The 18,942-nt window shown below is 40.4% G+C and overlaps 1 protein-coding gene across 3 annotated transcripts; it reads left to right on the forward strand.

Annotated features, from left to right (window-relative positions):
- The first annotated feature begins 8,113 nt into the window (after positions 1 to 8,113).
- Positions 8,114 to 18,378, forward strand: exoc1 (exocyst complex component 1). 3 transcript variants are annotated; one of them, XM_070908716.1, is made up of 19 exons: positions 8,114 to 8,146; positions 8,845 to 8,976; positions 9,065 to 9,195; positions 9,303 to 9,462; positions 10,472 to 10,659; positions 10,795 to 11,022; positions 11,311 to 11,443; positions 11,678 to 11,787; positions 13,616 to 13,765; positions 14,514 to 14,622; positions 15,317 to 15,361; positions 15,754 to 15,917; positions 16,002 to 16,115; positions 16,410 to 16,489; positions 16,649 to 16,877; positions 17,027 to 17,210; positions 17,308 to 17,507; positions 17,639 to 17,833; positions 17,937 to 18,378. In XM_070908716.1, exons 2-19 carry the CDS (start codon positions 8,853 to 8,855, stop codon positions 18,087 to 18,089), a joined length of 2,697 nt encoding a protein of 898 aa, XP_070764817.1. In that variant the 5' UTR covers positions 8,114 to 8,146; positions 8,845 to 8,852; the 3' UTR covers positions 18,090 to 18,378. The 3 variants fall into 3 exon arrangements, with proteins under 3 accessions (XP_070764817.1, XP_070764818.1, XP_070764819.1); XM_070908717.1 differs by lacking the exon at positions 15,317 to 15,361; XM_070908718.1 differs by lacking the exons at positions 8,114 to 8,146; positions 8,845 to 8,976; positions 9,065 to 9,195 and having other exon boundaries at positions 9,305 to 9,425.
- The last annotated feature ends 564 nt before the right edge of the window (positions 18,379 to 18,942 follow it).

Here is an 18,942-nt window from a genome sequence, read left to right on the forward strand (position 1 = left end):
GCGCATAAAGACTGAATGTTTGTGTCCATGTTTAGTTTTGTCTCTGGGGACAGTGAGCAGGCCTGTCCATATGGCTTTAGGGGTTTGACAGTTCGCAACATAGCAGCAGATCAGAAACCATTCATTGCTTTATAAACCAATAAAATCAATTATGTGACATACACGAAGCCAGTGCAAAGATTTGAGTACTGGACTGATGCGATCCATTTTCTTCTATGTGAGGACTACGCTTCTTCTTTTTTAATCAAAGCTTGAATTGGTTCTGGTTTTCTTTTCGTGTGGTCATTAGGAAAACATTTCTGCGTAACATCTCGTTTTCACCTCACCTGTCTGAAGGAAAAGGTTATTTCACGCTCGAGCCACATTGGAATGATGAGTGGTACGTTGTAATGCAATGTGGTATTTTAGAGACATCACACCACTTGGAGCTGATTCTTGTATTATCAGATTAATATCAATTTCAAAATCATATTGTAAACACTTCTTACACCAGACTGGCATATTCGTTTTATGCACAAGAAGACTTTCCTGCCAAAAGAAGAGCCAAACTCAAGTTACATCAACAGCCATGACGTATTTAACATGACCAAACCAGTGAAGCCTAAAATGTATTTTAAAGTAGGAATCGTGCTATTTCTTTAGAAAAAAAAAGCATTAGTGTTGCGTGAATGTGTTCAAGGCTTTGGACACTATAGTTTTAAGTAGCAGCCATTATAATGCTTCTTAATACCAATCCAACAAATTAGCTCAAGCCCAGCCCACACATTAAGTATATAAAATAATAATTATAGGAAACGTCTTCCTTTTCAACTTTTGTTCAACTTTCCTTGCATTCACACTGTTCCGTGAAACTGAATAGAAAGAGTTCATTCGCTATTTGAGAGGCTCATTATGGATCATTACTAAATTACCTTTTCTCATCAAACCCAGGTAATAAGTCAGTCTTTGTGTGAAAGCACAGATACCCTCCGGCACTATAATTCATTTTGATCTGTTACAATAAACCAGACAGCATAATAAAAAACAGCCACTGTCCTGTTTTCTGCAGCAAAGCCCACGATGAATATAAGATGAAATAATACGTTATTACAAAGAAAGGAGGGTTTACTTTGTTTGTAACTGGCTTTTTTGTTACAAGAAGGGAGTGTATTTTTATCACGATAATGAGGAGATGTGGGACAACTGAGTGAGGCAGCATGAGACACGAGGAGGATTGCGAAGATGTACTGGATTCATGTAGATATTCCTTTTGCACACAGACTAATATGTGATGCATTTTGCATTGCAGTCCTGGACTGCCACTTTTGTAGGGTACATGCACAAATAAATCAAAAAAAAAGAAAGATGATATAATATCTTGATTCATCTCCATTACCTGTCATGAACGCAAAGCATGAAAGATAATTTATGAGGCAGATTGCTGGGAAAACAAGAGACAGACTTGACAGATGACTAAAACAACGGTCCTGCCCTCATCACAGCTTTGTCTTTTGAAATCTGATGTGACTTTGTTTGAGAGCACTAGTAGCAACAAATGGAGTGCATTGGTAATTGAGCAATTCCAGGGAGTCACCACACTCATCCCCACCCTTGTCATCCTCCTACACTAATCTCTCTGTTCTCTTTAATCAATGGAGGTCAGCGGGCAAGAATGGCAACGTGGCGACAAGATATATTGTTTTTGCAGGTTTGTCATAGGAGCTTTGAGGTGAAATGAGAGACCTAATGTGTTTCTTGTCTCCTGAAAGCTCTGGAGAAGTCCTGAAATGTTGCGACCTTTAAAGAGTTTTCATTTTATTATGAAGTTGACTGGCATTTGCATGCGCTGGTTTGTTTGTTTGAGTGAAAACCCAAAGGTACTGAGGGAAGGTTACTATCACAATTTTAAGCCACGACACAGATTGCAGTCTTTATTGTGTTCTGATTCTAGCCCACGTAGAATAAGTATTTATATAATTTACACATCTACTTGCATCCTGACAAATATGATGAATGTAAAATAATTCTTTACATCATTTTTTTTTCAGTACAATCTTCTGTAGTATTTTGTCATTCCACATTTTGGCCCACTTTCCACATTCATAACCGCTTTCTAGCAGAGAGTTAGTTTAGAAATTAGGCTAGCTGTTTCCCCCTGTTTTCAGTCATGATGCTAAGCTAAGCTAACCGGCTGCTGGCAGCGGCCTTATATTTAACTGACAGATTTCCACCAGAAAGCAAATAAGCATAAAACTTTATGCATTAAGTACTCGTCCCAGTGCCATGAATTAAAGTACAGAATCAGAGTCACATCCATCCCTCACACAGAAGATGTTTATCTGCATGCTTTGACTGAATGTTCATGATTGGAAACAAGAGGAAAATGAGCAGGGAGAGTAACCTATTAACAAGTCACATCCTCCTACAAAGACCATTAGATAACCTTATAAGATATGACAAGCCTCTGGGTTTATTGTATTTCCAAATAGTAGGAATCATGAAAAACAATCGTTGTAAACAGCTGCATTCAGCCCAGAAACATTTTAGTTTTTAACGTTGTTTCCATCTTGTGCATGTAATGGAAGTTGCTGCCTTGGCCCAAGACTAATGTTTAGTGACTCTGTGTTTATTAAAATCTGGTTCGAATTCAAATGATCACATTGCAAATGTGGCTCTGTGAATCTAAAAATGCTGGAAATATGAATATGAAAATATTATCTTGAGATTAGTTCAGAATATTCTACATTGATACCATACCGCTTAGATTGCGTGGCAAACTAAACCAGAAATTGATGGTTTAATATTACATGTTAATAATAAGGGATTATTAACTTCAATCATAGAACTATTGAGGAACCTAAATGTAAAGGAGAAATCTGATCGTTTTCACTTCAGAATCTGTTTTAAATCTCTAACTCATAATATGCTCATTATGCGGATTGTATCAAGTAACAGAAATCCTCTTTGAATTATATTGCGTGAGTAGTTGTGCAATTTTGACAGATTGTGTTTCACTGTTCACAAGTATCATCATATTTTATCATTACACAGAGTATCACATTCTGTCCCAGCACATTCACAATTTCCTGTGCAGGCAGAGCCATGCTAAATGAAAGTCTGTTGAAAGTATTTAGTTTATTTTCACAGTTCTCAACAAATGTGCTAAACAAATCTTACAGTTGACAAAAGCCTCTGCAGCAGTGACTCTCAGGGCCAGCAGAGTCTGACTCCGAAGGACTCCTGGAAGTCCAGCTGGGAACACTTGTCTCCTGCAAGGGATGAAGAAGTAGAGACTCCTCCTCTGCTCCAACCGATTCTACCTTCTCGCTAACCTCTCAACAAAGGTGGCTGTTGACTTGAAATCACTCACTAACAACTCTCTGACAATAATTCTCGATGATTCACGCAATCCGACTGTACTACCTGGTGGTGTGAAATGAGTTATTGGTTATTTTGAGTGTGGAAGTTGTGGTGTGACGAACATCACAGAGAGTTCCACGTTCTAGAGGGATTTTAGCTCATTGAAACAGCAGTTTGTGCAAACACAACGTGTAGATGCACCAGAGTATTTTGTCCCTGCACAGACGTTATAAAGTCATCCCAAATAAGAATATATGAATTTAAAATTACAATTCATAAGCATGCAGAGAAACAATAGAAAGAGAGAAGACACCACATTATGGACAAGAGGATCATTTTAATGCACCTTGAATAGTTTGTCAACAAGTGGTGTTTTGAAATCAGTTATCTATCAGATAAAAAGGTGTTTTATTATTGGCTTAGCTGTGGTTTAAGGTTTAAAACTGTGTTTTCTGGAACAAAATCCTAGTCTAGTTTTTGAAACAGACTTTTATGCCCAGAATATGTTGACAGGCTTTTTAAACCTCATGACACCTAAGCTTAAGAGTGATGTTGCACCTTTGCAATAGAAATGTCAAATGTTTCAATATTGCCCTGTAATATTCCATGTTTTATTCTTAAAAACTCACTGGAGCTCATCAGTACTGCTTCAGGTATCTTGCTCAAGATAACACAGTGCAAAGTAAACAGCTCAGCTATTGTTCTCACCAGCCAGCTGTTGATTAACATCACCAAATCATATGCAGAAAAGCTATTGTTATGCTTTGGCCTGTTTGCACTCACAACCAAAATCTTCCAATCCACTAATCTATGCACTAAACCTAACAAAAGAAAAATGTTTATAGTGACATTATAATATGACTGTGGAGAGAAAAATAAATGCAAAGGTCTCTGATAAAAGATAAATTAAAAAAGAAACATTAAAAGAAAGTTAGTAGAGAGATGAAGCTGTTAAAGGAGCCATTTCCCTTATGTTGTATAATTAGCTAATATTTCCCTAATCACCAGCTGAATCCATGAGCAACAACACAAATTATACTTTCTTTCATAGTTTTTCTTTTCCAAATGAGATTTTGTTCTCAGCTCATTTCCAGTCGTCATCTGTTTTCTTAAACCTAACCCCGCACAAACAAACAGGAGAGCACTCTTGCAAGAGCGCGCATGTCGACACACACACACTTTAAATAACATGATTATTTTAAAACAAAAATCGCACACATGACCGACCCTCCTAACAAGCAAAGAGCTTTACACGGTGCGTTGCTCATGTAATAGCGGCTCTCATGCTTTACTTCAGTTTGGAAGACCGCCGTGTTCTTCTCTGTGTGTAATTTGGCAGTGATGAGCGGAGACCTCACCTCAGGATGGGGTTACCAAAGTGAGGTGAGCGTTCACCCAAGTTTTCATACAGCTGCTCACCGCTGTGTTTCTCCTATAGGGTGTTTGTTTGTATTGATGTATTTAGGTGCCGCTATTATGTACTTTTTCCAGGATTTAACTGTGAAGGCCACTTCATGGGAGAAAATACCATAACAGTGGCAGAAGAGCACTTGAGTCAATATATATATCTGAAGAGGTTTTGTGTTTATCACAGTTTGCTGTTTGAAGTTAGCTCCAAACTGTAATACAACAAGTAAAATCACTCAAAGAAGTTACAGTAGGGTATCATAAGTCAGCCTGTGCATATGCAGATCTATTTACTCCTAAGTTTATATCTGCCGCGCTGACAAAACAACAAACATGCATCTAAAACAACGCCGATGATGCCTTCTTCAAGCGTATTAAAGGGCTGCACTAAATGCCATCCAGATAGCAACTCAAACGTTTCTGATTCCAAACAAGAAACAGAAAATTCTATTAGCCTGTAATCACCAGTGTGAATGTCAAATGTAGATTACACAGATGCAATCACCTTCCCCTGACGCTGCACCACCGGCACGAAAAAGCCCCTTTGTTTGTAAGTCACAGCCGCGTGTCACCCTGTTGTGCGTGTCACTGGGGCTCCCTCATCGGCTTACAGCCCTCCTGACACAACAAGTTCATGTAGTGGGAGCACCTCTCACCTGCAGAGTCTGACCCCAGCAGGTTTGTGTCTTCTTGTGCCTCTAAACTGACTTAGTGTTTCGTTCATGCAAAAGCAAACCAGGTTTGCTGCAGTTACTCCAATCTAGCACGCTTGAGGTTATTGTTTTTGCGTCGACATCAGTCCGCTGTAGGAACATCAGCGTCAGCACTGTCTACAGACCTTTGACATTCACCAAACATATAGTCAGTAAGTGCCAGAATAGCAGGAACCGCGGGTGAATCATGACTACAGGAAAGCATAACGTGGCCAAACAGAAATGTTGAAGAAAGATAATGGCAGTGTGTGTGTGTGTGTCTGTTTTGTAATATGTGTGTGCATGGGATGTGTGTGGTGTTTAGATGTATGTTACACATGTTGGGCTGAAAAACCAAAGTATTTTTAATGCTTAATGGTCGTTGTCTTCATGAGGTGTAGGCTCATAAAATCATTGAGGGGTAAAAATGTGCATCTAACAGTATAAACGTCAGTCCCATGTTGTACCCCTTGATGATAAAATGATTCTGTATGTTGTCAGCATGGGATGGGAGTTCTTAAAGTTTTCAAACTCTTAAAAATCTTGGAAATATGTAACTTCTTCTTCATGTTGCAGTGGTTCTCCATTTTAAAGAAATTAATTTTAATTTATCAAAAAGGCCATTCATGAAGACCTGTGCTGGCTGGACTTACTAAACTCCGGCATCATTTTCTCTGAAAACAAAATATGAAAGTGTTGTGTGTTCATTTCCATATTAAAACGATAACATTAACCACCATGAGCTATAATCACAAAATGTTCATCACAGTGATGTCCAGGGGGACTTTCATGTGAACATGAACATGACTGCAGCATGCTGAAAGACACCACAGAGACCTGCAGAGGGACTGTACAGGGATGCTGTGTTCTTCCCCTGAATAACACCTATGATTTACATGTTAACTCTCTAAAGAAGATATTGCTGCACTGTTACTGTTGTAACCCATGAAATATTCCTGTTGTAGTGCCGTGTTTGGAAGCTTACGTCATGGGCAGCAATAAAGCATGAATTTAACTGTTGATGACAGCACATGCCACATTCACCAGCTGGGAAATCCACTGCTGTCTCTGCACAATAACTTCAACACAGGCAGTGTACCTCGGGGCACTATCTGCAGATCACTTGTTAATCTGTGACTTTCTTTTTCATCACATGTCTGACTCACTGTGTTGACTCTGTTCAGTCTCAATGGCCTCTTTGGGCTTTTGCTGTAGATGGGTAATCACTTTTGTTGCTCTAAAAAAAGAAAAAACATGAATACACTACGACACTGACAAGCATAGATTAAATGTAAGAGCACAACACTCGTGCAAAGAAACATGATATTTACAGAAATTGTGGATTAACAATGCCACCTGGTGTCCTTAGAAGAATATGTATGTGTGACGTGGCATTTGCAAGCAGAATCTCAAACGGCACACATTAGAGGCTGAAAATGTAAAACCTGCCAACTGAAAAACTCCAAAAGGCATATGTATCATCATGATGAAGAACTCCATTTACAACAATGAAAAACCAACTATGTGCAACTATGTATCTCACAACAGTGATTACAGCCGTTGTATCTTCTTTGGTTTACTGTTAACAGTCCGAACAGTTTGCTTGCATTTATGTCATTCTTACTAGTTACATTGCACATGTGTATTTAATTTAATCCCTCAAAAAGTCCAAGTATATTATTTATTAATTGATCAGGTAAATAAATGTATATATGAAATAAATAACTTTTTGTTATTTGTTAATGCAGTTCTAAAATATTGTAGTCTAATAAGGATCTTCCAAAGAAAATGTTTATCTGTAACCTTATTCAATAATAAATATGGTTAATCTACTTTAAAGGTGTTAAATATCATATGTACCTCTGCACCTGCAACACCTGTACAAAATACCTATAACTCGTGACATTACTAATAACATTGTGAACATGGTGCTGGTGATTTTTGGGGGAATTCGTTTTTATAGAGACTACACATTGCTACCAAAACAAAGATAAAGGCAACTGACTTTCCTCTGTCTACTGCCTGTATATTACATAAACCTTCTTAGTGGCACAAGGCTTGTATTGTCTTATAGTCCATTTCTAATTCTGTAGGTTGTCAATTCATTGCTTGGATGGATTTCATTCTGATAACTGTGAAAAATGCATGTCACAATTTAAGGCCTCAATCTAACCTGCCTTTTCTCCCTCTCTGTTTTTGACTCACAGTCAACGTCTGAAACATCTTTTCTCATTAGAACACTTGAGCAGGACAATCACCAGTACATACAGTATCCTATATTTTGTATATTACTTACTCTGGGTATACACATTTCATTTGGATGTTTTGAAATAATTACAGTATGAGGAATGAATGCAGATGTTTTGCAGAAATCCGTGGACACCAAAGCCTTGTATTATGACGTTTTTCTATGCTAGAATACTTACTAGTCACAGATTGTCTGTGTGGTAATTTGATTAAACACTTATTATTATTACTTATTATTTTTGGGAATATGTATAACGTAAGTATTTTACTTAGTGTAAATAATGATATATTTTTTAAAAGGTCTTTGTTTTATATGAAACTGGATGCAGCAACACTGTACTGCCTCTGCGGGTGGATCAGGGTGGATGTTGATATTGTCGCTGTCACATGACATCTCCGTCTGTGAACCAGGAACTGAGAGGGCGGTGCTGTGCGAAGGACTGGTGGGCTGATAAAACAAGGTAACAGCTACTTATGATATATACCTCTATCAAAACACAAAGAGTGCATTTCGATTTAACAATTCACGGTGGTTTAGTGGATCATTTCGCTGATGTAGTCGCAACCTTTTCCTGTTCTGTGCAACTAGCGTAATTGATGCTAACAGTAGCTAGCTCTCTCAAGCTAGAAGAAACGTCATTAGCCAGCAAGCTAGCAGGCAGGGAGGACACCAGTGCTTTTATTTTGGGAAGGGCCTCTGGGTGCTCCATTACTCTTAATCCAGCGTTTCAGTAGCCAACATCGGTAGCTGACTATAAAAACGTGTTTTTGACACCTTGTTGTGGTTGATTTCTGCTCACTCTGTTGTGGAGTTAATGTCAACAGCCTCTGGTATCCTGTTGGCTAACGTTAGTAACCGTTAGAAGAAGTGCCGCATGCGTCAAGATAACCTGAAACAATGAGTCACAGAGTCACAAACTAAAGAACAGTGGTTGTAATTTATGTGCGTGTAATTAAGTATATTTTAGGTTGATATGTGCGCACTAAAAATTACTTTGAATTTCTGTATTTAAATGGTTTTGGTTACCTGACACTGGGGGGAAAAAGTCGTGTTACAGCTAGCTAAATCAAACGTCATGGTTAGTGTCTATGCATGGTTGATGGATATGTATCATTTGCCTGTCATAATGAAAAGTACCTGCTTTGGTCTGTATGACAGCATCCACCATGACAGCCATCAAGCATGCTCTCCAGAGGGACATCTTCACGCCCAACGACGAGCGTCTCCTCGGCATTGTTAATGTCTGCAAGGCAGGAAAGAAAAAGAAGAACTGCTTCTTGTGCGCCACAGGTAATTGCGTTATAACCACAGAAACGGTTGCAAATAGCCATTGCCGATCAAATGAATGTTTCTGAAATACGGTGCTTTTCTTTTCCAGTTACCACAGAGAGGCCTGTTCAGGTTAAAGTGGTTAAGGTGAAGAAATCTGACAAAGGGGACTTTTACAAGCGACAGCAGACATGGGAGCTCCGAGATCTGACAGAAGTAGATGCCAAAGATGCAAGCAAGGTCAGAGAACTAATGTATCTTCACCCGTAACCTTGTTCAGTCGTCATACATGTCACCTTACTTTCTCATTCTGCGCTCATATACTCTCTTTTACTCTTGTGGTTTAGGAAAATCCTGAATTTGACCTTCACTTTGAGAAGGTGTACCGGTGGGTGGCCAGCAGCACCGCTGAAAAAAACTCCTTCATCTCCTGCATTTGGAAGCTGAACCAGAGATACCTGAGGAAGAAGGTGGAGTTTGTGAATGTCAGTTCTCAGCTGCTGGAAGGTGTGGAAACGCTCTCTCTTTACTGTAGCCAACCCTGTGAGCGCATGCCTCTTTTCATGATTTGATTATATTTGTTTAAAGGCCTGTCTCCTCCTCTAAAACCAATAAGTGTGTATTGGTCATGTTTGAGGTTTTCTAATTTAGCCCAGGAGTGAGAATCTCTGCTTGATTTTTTTGGTTTTATTTTATTTATTAATAGCACGTTTAAAAAAAAAAAAAAAAAATTCAAACTCTTCTTTGTGTCTTGTGGTATGGCTTTCTGTGTTAAATTCTTCTTTATTCTCACTTTTTCTCTCTTAAACTTTCTCTGGCCAGAACTTCCTAAAGCGGAAGGTTGGTAGGACTTAACTTTCCCCCTCCTCACTCCTCTCCATTGTTATCTCATGACCTCAAACTACCATTCTCATTAGAGAACTCTCACCTCCTTAAAGCTCCTTGTGTTTGAGTTATTTGACGCTACGGATGGGCATGATTCATTTGTTCATCATAACATATATGTAGGTCATGTTTTTACCTCACGTTTAGCTTTTTTACTTGTCCATTTCACCTTAATTCATAGGATTATCTACTGACATGTGTTCAAGTAATGTACTCTGCATCTATTGTAACCGAAACTTGTCGCCCATGTGTATTGTCATATTTGTGGAGCAGAGTAAAGTGCAGTTGGTGTCCTTTAGTTTGATTTATAGAGGTCTATCAGTCTTTTCATCCGCCAGAACAAGTAGGACAAGTACATTTAGGTTATAATAGCCATTTCAGATTGTAGGTATACTTCACATCACTGTTAGAAAATTAGTATCTGGTGTTAATGAGTATAATTATTTGTAGTTTATTTAAAATGTATTTTAAGAAAATGCCATTCCTTATTGCCAAATGCATTTTTGTCTGTAGTTGTTCTTACAAGAGATGTCTAAAACCTGATGTGTTGGAAGATACCAGGATGTGTCTTGAACTTTGTATTTTTGCTCTTGTCTTCAACATACATTTCCATCTCTGTTTGCGGGATTAGAGTCTGTGCCGAGTGGTGAGAGTCAGAGTGTTGCCGGGGGCGATGAGGACGCTCTGGACGACTACCAGGAGCTGAGCACCCGTGAGGAGCAGGACATTGAGAGCATGATGGAGATGTGCGAGTACGCCATCTCCAATGCCGAGGCTTTTGCAGAGCAGCTCTCCAGGGAGCTGCAGGTTCTAGATGGGGTGAGTGAAGCAACTGCTAAACTAAAACCAGGATGAAAAATATTGTTCTTAATTATATTATTTTGACTGTGAGTTAACTTTAAAAAAACAACATAGAAACATGTCAATACCCTCTCCATTTTTACCTGCTTTAAGGCCAACATCCAGTCAATCATGGCATCGGAGAAGCAGGTCAATATCCTGATGCAGCTGCTAGATGAGGCGCTGGGTGAGGTGGACACCATCGAGGGAAAGCTGAGCAGCTATGAGGAGATGCTCCAGAGTGTCAAAGATCAGATGGACCAGATCTCGCAGAGCAACCGCCTCATCCAGATCAGCAATACCAACAATGGCAAACTGCTGGATGAGATCCAGTTCTTAGTGGTTAGGAACACATTTGAATTCTGTTATCACTGAATCAAGTAGCACACTGAAGGCCTCAGCTGAAGACAGTTAGTAGAGGTCATTTTTACTCAGAAAGTATTCGCCATCTTGATTTAAAAAATGTAGATATTTGGGCTCAGGGTCTGTTTCTTTTACCTGAGATTTAAAAAAACAAACAAAAGCAAACAAATCAAACAATCTTGTTTGCAAGCTGTGAAGTTAAAACTATAAAAATTTAATTGCAAGATTGTTAGACTGTGTTGTGTGTGTGTGTCTTTCCTCACGTAGAACTACATGGACTTGTCAAAGGGACACATCAGGGCCTTGCAGGAGGGAGACCTGACCTCCCCTAAAGGTATCGAGGCCTGCATCAATGCCTCTGAAGCTCTGCTGCAGTGCATGAACGTGGCCCTCCGACCAGGTCAGTTTATACATGCACTTGTTGATGAGCTTAATCAGCTGTTTGTCACTGTGGTGGTGAGTCACTCTCAGAAGCTGAACATTTTGAACACATTTTGGGGGAAAAAAAAACAGACAGATTTATACAATTGAGGTGTGTGCCGATTCCTTATAAATGCTGATACATTTTCCCAGCCTGTAAATACCTTTTTGAAATTAGTAAACAAATGAAGGTGTTGTCATTTTCCTTCCATAGGCCATGAGAAGCTGATGGCGGTGACGCAGCAACAGCTACTGTTTGCTGAGCTGAGAGACACCTTCGCTCGCCGCCTCACCAATCACCTCAACAATGTTTTTGTACACCAGGTAACAGGCACGCGATTATAACAAGTGATACAACATGTTAGAAAGCATTTAGCTTGGCATTACACTAAATGCGTGTCTACATTGCAGTTTCAGGTGGTAGGTTCCATAGGAATATCCTGTAAGGCTGTCTTTAACTGATTCACTGTCAGATATTCACATAGGTTCCTAAGAATCAATAAACAGTAGTGGAAAGTACATTTTCTCTAGTACTCTACTTATGTAAAATGTTGAGGTACTTGAGTAAATCCAATTTTTCTACTCTACTCCTCCCGTCTACTGTTTGAGGCCCAAAGAGGTGAAATGAGCCAATATTTCACAAAAAAAGCAAAGATTAGAGAAAAGTCCAAAGACTGAAAACAGATTTGTGTATCAGAACTTTGTTTTGTCTTCTCTCCTCTCCCATCAATCATCTTATCATCTCAGATTTATCTCGTGACCCTTTGGAGGGGCCCGGCCCCCAGGTTGGGAACCACTGAAATAAACTACAAGCTGTATATAAAGTCTTTAAAACTAGCTCCACCTTGACCAGCTGCAACAGTGTATATATATAAGTTACAGGAGACATTTTACTGCAGAATGAGTGCTTTAAGTACATATTGTTTGCCAGTATTATTATTATGTATTTTTACTTAAGGAGGACTTTGAATGCAGCACTTTACTTGTAATTTAGTATTTTTATATTGTTGCATTGGCGCTTTTACTTAAGTAAAGAATCTGAGTACTTCTTCCACCACTGTCTATAAATCAGGCTACTGTAAACCTTTATGGTTTGTTTTTAGTTCACATGTTTAAGTTTGTGTTAGCTGGTGAAGACTGGCCCTTGTCAACTTGGCAGCTGAACATTACATCAAAGTAACAGTCAACTAAGTAGAGGGAGCAGGACCGTTGTGAGTCTGCTGTGCCGGGAGGGCTGCAGTCTCTCCCGTTCTTTTCCAGCCCCCCCTCCTCTCTCTCATGGACTTCCTGTTTAGCTGCGACTCTCTTCCTGGGCTCTCTTCCTTGTGTCGTTTCCTTCTAGTTGTGTCGCCCCTATTCTTGACTCTCTGTGTTGCTCACTTTGAATCATCCCACTCTGCTCTCTGTCTCTGTGTCAGTTCAACCACTTCAGTCACTTCAAAATGACCATCCCTCAGTTCTATAGGTCCTCCTGTCTGTCGCTTCCAGTGAGTACCCTCACAGCAACCCCCACTTGCCCCCTCTTTGCTAATGTTTGACACCTCACTCCAACTGACATGTCATTTACGTCAGAGACTGTCCATAGCCTACCATAGCCCACCATTATTTACTGCATGGGATATGTTTCTAACTACTTAACATCTCTCATTTGATCTCAATGCTGAAGAGGCACCGCTCATCTTTCTTCTCCTTCACCAACTGTCTGCACTCAGCTAAGGGCCTTTTTGTTATGTTTGGGTGCTAACTTGGCTTTGTTGCAAAAGGTCTCATGTCATAAAATCCTGTGCCTGTCTGCTCTGCGTGCATGTCCTGTAGCACAAGCAGTAGATGCTGAACAAGATAACAATGAGGGGAAGTGAGGAGAACATCGGTATGGTTGCGCTTTTCAATACGCTTGTCAACAAGTTGAGCTGAAGAAGAGGAATTTTGAGTTTAACAATGTGTTGTTTACCTTGAAAACATCTGGTTTCATGGTCATTTGAGGTAACACATCTTAACCGCAGATGGATAGGAAGCGAGATAAATATTCCTTTTATGTTATGTACGTTTTTGTGGATACAGCAAGATGGGATGGGACTTAATAATAGGTTTGTCTATACTAACTCTTCCATTGAATGAATTGCTAATTGTCTCCCCTCACTCTGTCATTCAGGGACATGACCAGAGCTCCACCCTGTCACAGCACACAGCTGAGCTGACCCTGCCCAAACACAGCCCCCTCCACAGGGACCTGCTGCGCTACTCCAAGCTCATGGAGTGGCTGAAGAACACCCACAGGGAGAAGTACGAGGGCCTTTCCAGGGTCAGTGCTGTTACCTGACAAAATACTTGAAGGATTAGTAGAAATACACTTATTTGCTCTCTTGCCGAGAGTTAGATGAGAAGATTGATACCGCTCTTATATCTGTTCATTAAATGTGTAATCCCTAAGATTTCAGTCTTGGTTGATTTGGCGACGCCCATTGTTAGTGGTAACAGCAAACACTCCTTGAGCATGCTTTTGATGTGAAGCAGTGCCAGAATGAAATGTTAAAATAGCATTAGCAGTAAATTAAAACAGCTCTGGTGTAAACAGTGAACAGTAAAGAGTGAGGCAGATATCGACATAAACTTACGCTGGATTACATGCATGCATCATTTGATTTGATTTCATGAAAATCTTAAGGATTATAACTTCAGCTCTTACTTTAGCTCAGTTCAGCATGAAGACTAGAAACTGGGGTTTGCCCGGCAACGTCATAGTTGACGTTTTTACACCTTGGTTTTTGTAAGGATTACACAGACGCGATAAAACGTGTTAATTACTGCGATTCAGAAGTGCTCGCAGGCAGATTTTTTACCTTTGAACAGGGCCAGGCTAGCTGTTTCCAGGGGTTATGCTAAGCTGAGCTCACTGTCTTGTGGCTGTAGCTTCATATTTAGCATACAAACTCTTGGCAAGAAAGCCAATAAATAGTTTAGTAGTTTCAAAAGGACAAATTATTCTTTAAAAACTTAGAACTCAAGATGTGGTGTTGCATCTAAACAAATGTCATCTCCTTTTTTTTTAGACCTATGTTGACTATATGAGCAGATTATATGAACGAGAAATCAAAGACTTCTTTGAGGTTGCCAAGATAAAGATGGCGGGGACAACCAAGGAGGCCAAGGGCAAGTTTGGTAAGAGCTGTGATTCACAGGCCTGTTATGGCACAGACATGAAGCGTGTTTGTCTTCTGCAGTTAATTATAGTTATTATGTGCAATTTAGGATTTTATGGTAACTATTTTTTTGTAACTTGTAAATCATTCAAAGGCTGTGAGAATTTCACTGCATCTCTAGGTTATTTTGTTAAGTATTTCTGTTGTACTGTCATACAGAAATGAATGCAATATTCATGTAGGAATGAATACCAAGGAAGGAAACAAGGAAACAAGGCCTCATTCTTTTACAGACTTTTCTGCATCACATCTGTTACCAAAAGCATATTTTCCCAACTAATGTGTGCTTCCAAAGTCCTGCCTCTTGTTTTACCTTTTGATGTTGCCTCTTTTTCCCTTTGTACCTTACATGTTCAATTCTCTACTCTTTTGAATATTTAAAACCTGAATAGGACTCTTGGTTGAGCTTTGGTTTTGGCAGAATTATAGAACTCTGCTTTCTGCATTCTGTATTAGCTTTTCCTGCCGAAAACAAAAAAAGAATTTGTTTTCCCAAGGTTTGTCCAAACTACAAGCATACCTAAGCCACTGCAGTGCACGTCAGCGTATATGTAACTTTGTACATCTAACATCTGGCCTCACCCCTCTCATGCTGCATGTTTTAAGCCTAACCTGTCTCTGTCTTTGATGCCTGCCTTTCTAACTGGCTGCAGCCACGCTTCCGCGGAAAGAGAGTGCACTCAAACAGGAAACAGAAAGTAAGTATGACATTTGGATGGAGCTATTCCACCGTCAATTACCCACTCTGCTTCTCACCACTGTGCCTTTACGTAGCTGCACTAAAAGGAATCCTCAAAATGCTCCTTCGCTACCCCCAATACATACCACTAAGCTCTGCCAACCATTACCTCGCTGCGTACCTGGTTGGTTTGTGCTAAATCCTCATAATGCTGCTGAACACATCATCACATATTCTGATTCTATGATAAATGCCTAAAAAAAGCTAACCATTGATATCCATGTTATGTTTGATGATTTGACTACACATTTTTTTTAATAGTGTCATAATTGACTTCCCGCAGTTTGACTTGGACTCACTCTCACTAAACACGTGACAATGAATCACATTGTATTTGTTGTGCTGTGTTAGGCCTTCATGGCAGCTCTGGGAAGCTGACGGGCTCTACCTCAAGCCTGAACAAGCTGACAGTGCAGGGCTCCAACAGCCGGCGTTCCCAGTCTTCCTCGCTGCTGGACATGGGCAACATGTCCGCCTCCGACCTGGACGTGGCCGACAGGACCAAGTTTGACAAGGTGACACCGGCAGAGATGTAAAGATTTACTCAAACCATTAAATGTGGAATGGAGAGATTAAATGGAGATTATTTCTGTTTGCAGATATTTGAGCAGGTCCTCAGTGAGCTGGAGCCTCTGTGTCTTGCAGAACAAGACTTCATCAGCAAGTTCTTTAAGCTGCAGCAGCACCCGACAGTTACACCCCCTCTTGCTCAGGTAAATCTGTGATCAGATATCAGAAATAGATATGACAGGAGGATCATAACGGTATGCCACCTGCTGATGTGTCATCTTTAGTAACATGAAATTGTCTAATCCAGAAGAATAATGTTCTCTTCACGTTAGTAGCTGTATGGTGGCATCTGAAATTGGACAATTTTTCTTGCCTGAAAGTGTGATATAATACAATAATAACAGACACTGGCACGTCTTAAGTCACAGCATCATTCATATATATGTCAGCAGATGTTTGTTTGGATTTGTCATGTTTTATGTCTCTTTTCTTGTCAGCCCGAAACAGAGGAATTAGATGGAGGCTTGCAGTCAAGACTGCCTCCCCAGGCTGAACACAGACACTCCTTGTCTTCAGAGTGAGTAGAACAGCGGATCTGCTGCCAATGTAACCCATCTCCACTGCCAGGAACATTATTCATATTTTCTATGAACCGCTTCCTTGTCCTTGTTTCACTTGTCACTGCCTTTCCCCCCCCTCAACTTTCTGTCTCGTTGGCTTCTTTTCATGATTCAAGGAAAGACATGGTGCGGCTGATGATGAATAAAATCTTCCAGAGCATCGAGACGGAGCTCAACAGCCTCATCGCTCTGGGCGACAAGATTGACAGCTTCAACTCCCTCTACATGCTGGTGAAGATGAGTCACCATGTGTGGACAGCTGAGAACGTTGACCCGGCCTCTTACCTCAGCACTACTTTGGGAAATGTGCTGGTCACTGTAAAGAGGAACTTTGACAAATGCATTGTGAGTGGAGTCCAAATGATAAGGAAGATTCTTTTGAAAATGGAAATTTCATGTTTGCTTTTCATTGTGTTTGTGATGACATTACTAAATTAAAATATGGTTATAGATATTGAGCTATGAATTTAATACGATCTATCTTTTTCTCACAGTCTGGTCAGATCAGACAGATGGAGGAAGTGAAGATTTCTAAGAAAAGCAAAGTTGGTATCCTGCCGTTTGTCACTGGGTTTGAGGAGTTTGCTGAGCTGGCTGAAACAATCTTCCGTAATGCAGAGCGCAGAGGGGACCTGGACAAAGCTTATGTCAAACTTATCAGGGCTGTCTTCATGAATGGTGAGACCACGGGTCAAACAGAAGCACCTATTTATTGGCTATAGATGATGTGGTGTTTATGTGAAACAAATGTTCTGAATATTGTTTGTCTCTTCAGTGGAGAAGGTTGCCAATGAAAGCCAGAAGACGCCTCGAGATGTAGTGATGATGGAGAACTTCCACCACATCTTTTCCACACTGTCACGTCTAAAGATCTCCTGCCTGGACGCAGAGAGGCGAGAGGCCAAGCACAAATACACAGACCATCTGCAGTCCTATGTGATCAACTCTCTGGGCCAGCCTCTGGAAAAACTCAATGTAAGTAGGAGTATCTTCTTAGAGTTATCACAAAATTATTCCTGGACATGAGTAGTGTATGCGAGATGTGAGCATTTATTGAGTGGTTGTATTCAGTGCATCATGGGCAAACTGTTATCTCTCTCCTGCAGCATTTCTTTGAAGGAGTTGAGGCACGCGTAGCGCAGGGTGTTCGTGAGGAGGAGGTGAGCTACCAGCTGGCCTTCAACAAGCAAGAGCTGCGTAAAGTTATCAAAGAGTATCCTGGCAAAGAGGTGAAAAAGGGACTCGACAACCTTTACAAGAAGGTGGACAAACATCTGTGTGAAGAAGAAAGTCTGCTACAGGTGAGAAATGTCAGGTTTTATGAGGTGAAACTGCTCAGCTGGCCAGTGGCGTCACATTCCTCAGCTCCTCTGATCTGTTGCACTTCCTGTTTTACTCCACCAGGTGGTGTGGCACTCCATGCAAGACGAGTTCATCCGTCAGTACAAGCACTTTGAAGATTTGATCGGCAGATGCTACCCTGGATCTGGAATCACCATGGAGTTCACCATCCAGGACATGTTGGAGTACTTCTCCAGCATTGCTCAGTCTCATTAGTCTAGCTGCACTATGATTCACTACTGCCTCACACCGGCAAAAGATACACTAACTACTCACAAACTCCCCTCTATTGTTTTTTGGACAATGAACATTTCCTCTCTGTGTGTGTGTGTGTGTATTTTAATGAAAGGGATTTGTACACTGGACAGTGGTGCAGATATCTCTGCATTTTGTGTGTGTGGGTGTAACTATGAGATTCAACTCTGCTCTAAATACTTTGTTTATGTTATATTTTTGTTATTTCTTTATGCCATATGTACATAATAAATTAGCAGATTCCGACCCATTCAATGGTGTATCGAATAATTGTATTTATTTTATTGTTAAGCACGTGATATTGGATATTTGTTTCTATGTTTGGGTTAAATCTCTGTGCCGGCTCCGCCCTCCGCCTTCTGCCCGGGCGACGCCGGCTCACAAAACACGCCGCCCCCAGATGTTCCACAGAGTCTCACTTCCATGGTGACGAATCCAAACCGGAGATCATCGGCGCTCTTTTCAAACCCCTTTACCGCGGAAACATGTTAACTCGAGAGTTGTTGATTATCAAACTCTAACAGAGAACAAAATGTAATGCAGCCAATAAAGTTGTAAGGCAAGTTGTGGTCCAAGTGAGACGTTTTTGTCGGTGATGTAGAGCCAAGTTGACGTTAGTCAGGCTAGCTGTCAGGAAAGCAGTGTCCTTCCAAGCACGGTAAGTTGAGGCAAACTCCTTGAGATTTAACGCTAGCTAGCTAATTGGTTAACGGTGGCTAAACGGTGCTGACTAGCCAGCTAATGCTACTTGTTATCTCTCAACAGTTCATGCTAATGCAATTAAAGCTAATGGTTTATTAGCGTGTAAGCTAGC

The sequence above is a fragment of the Enoplosus armatus genome, chromosome 7, assembly GCF_043641665.1.
Source record: "Enoplosus armatus isolate fEnoArm2 chromosome 7, fEnoArm2.hap1, whole genome shotgun sequence".
Classification (NCBI taxonomy): Eukaryota; Metazoa; Chordata; class Actinopteri; order Centrarchiformes; family Enoplosidae; genus Enoplosus; species Enoplosus armatus.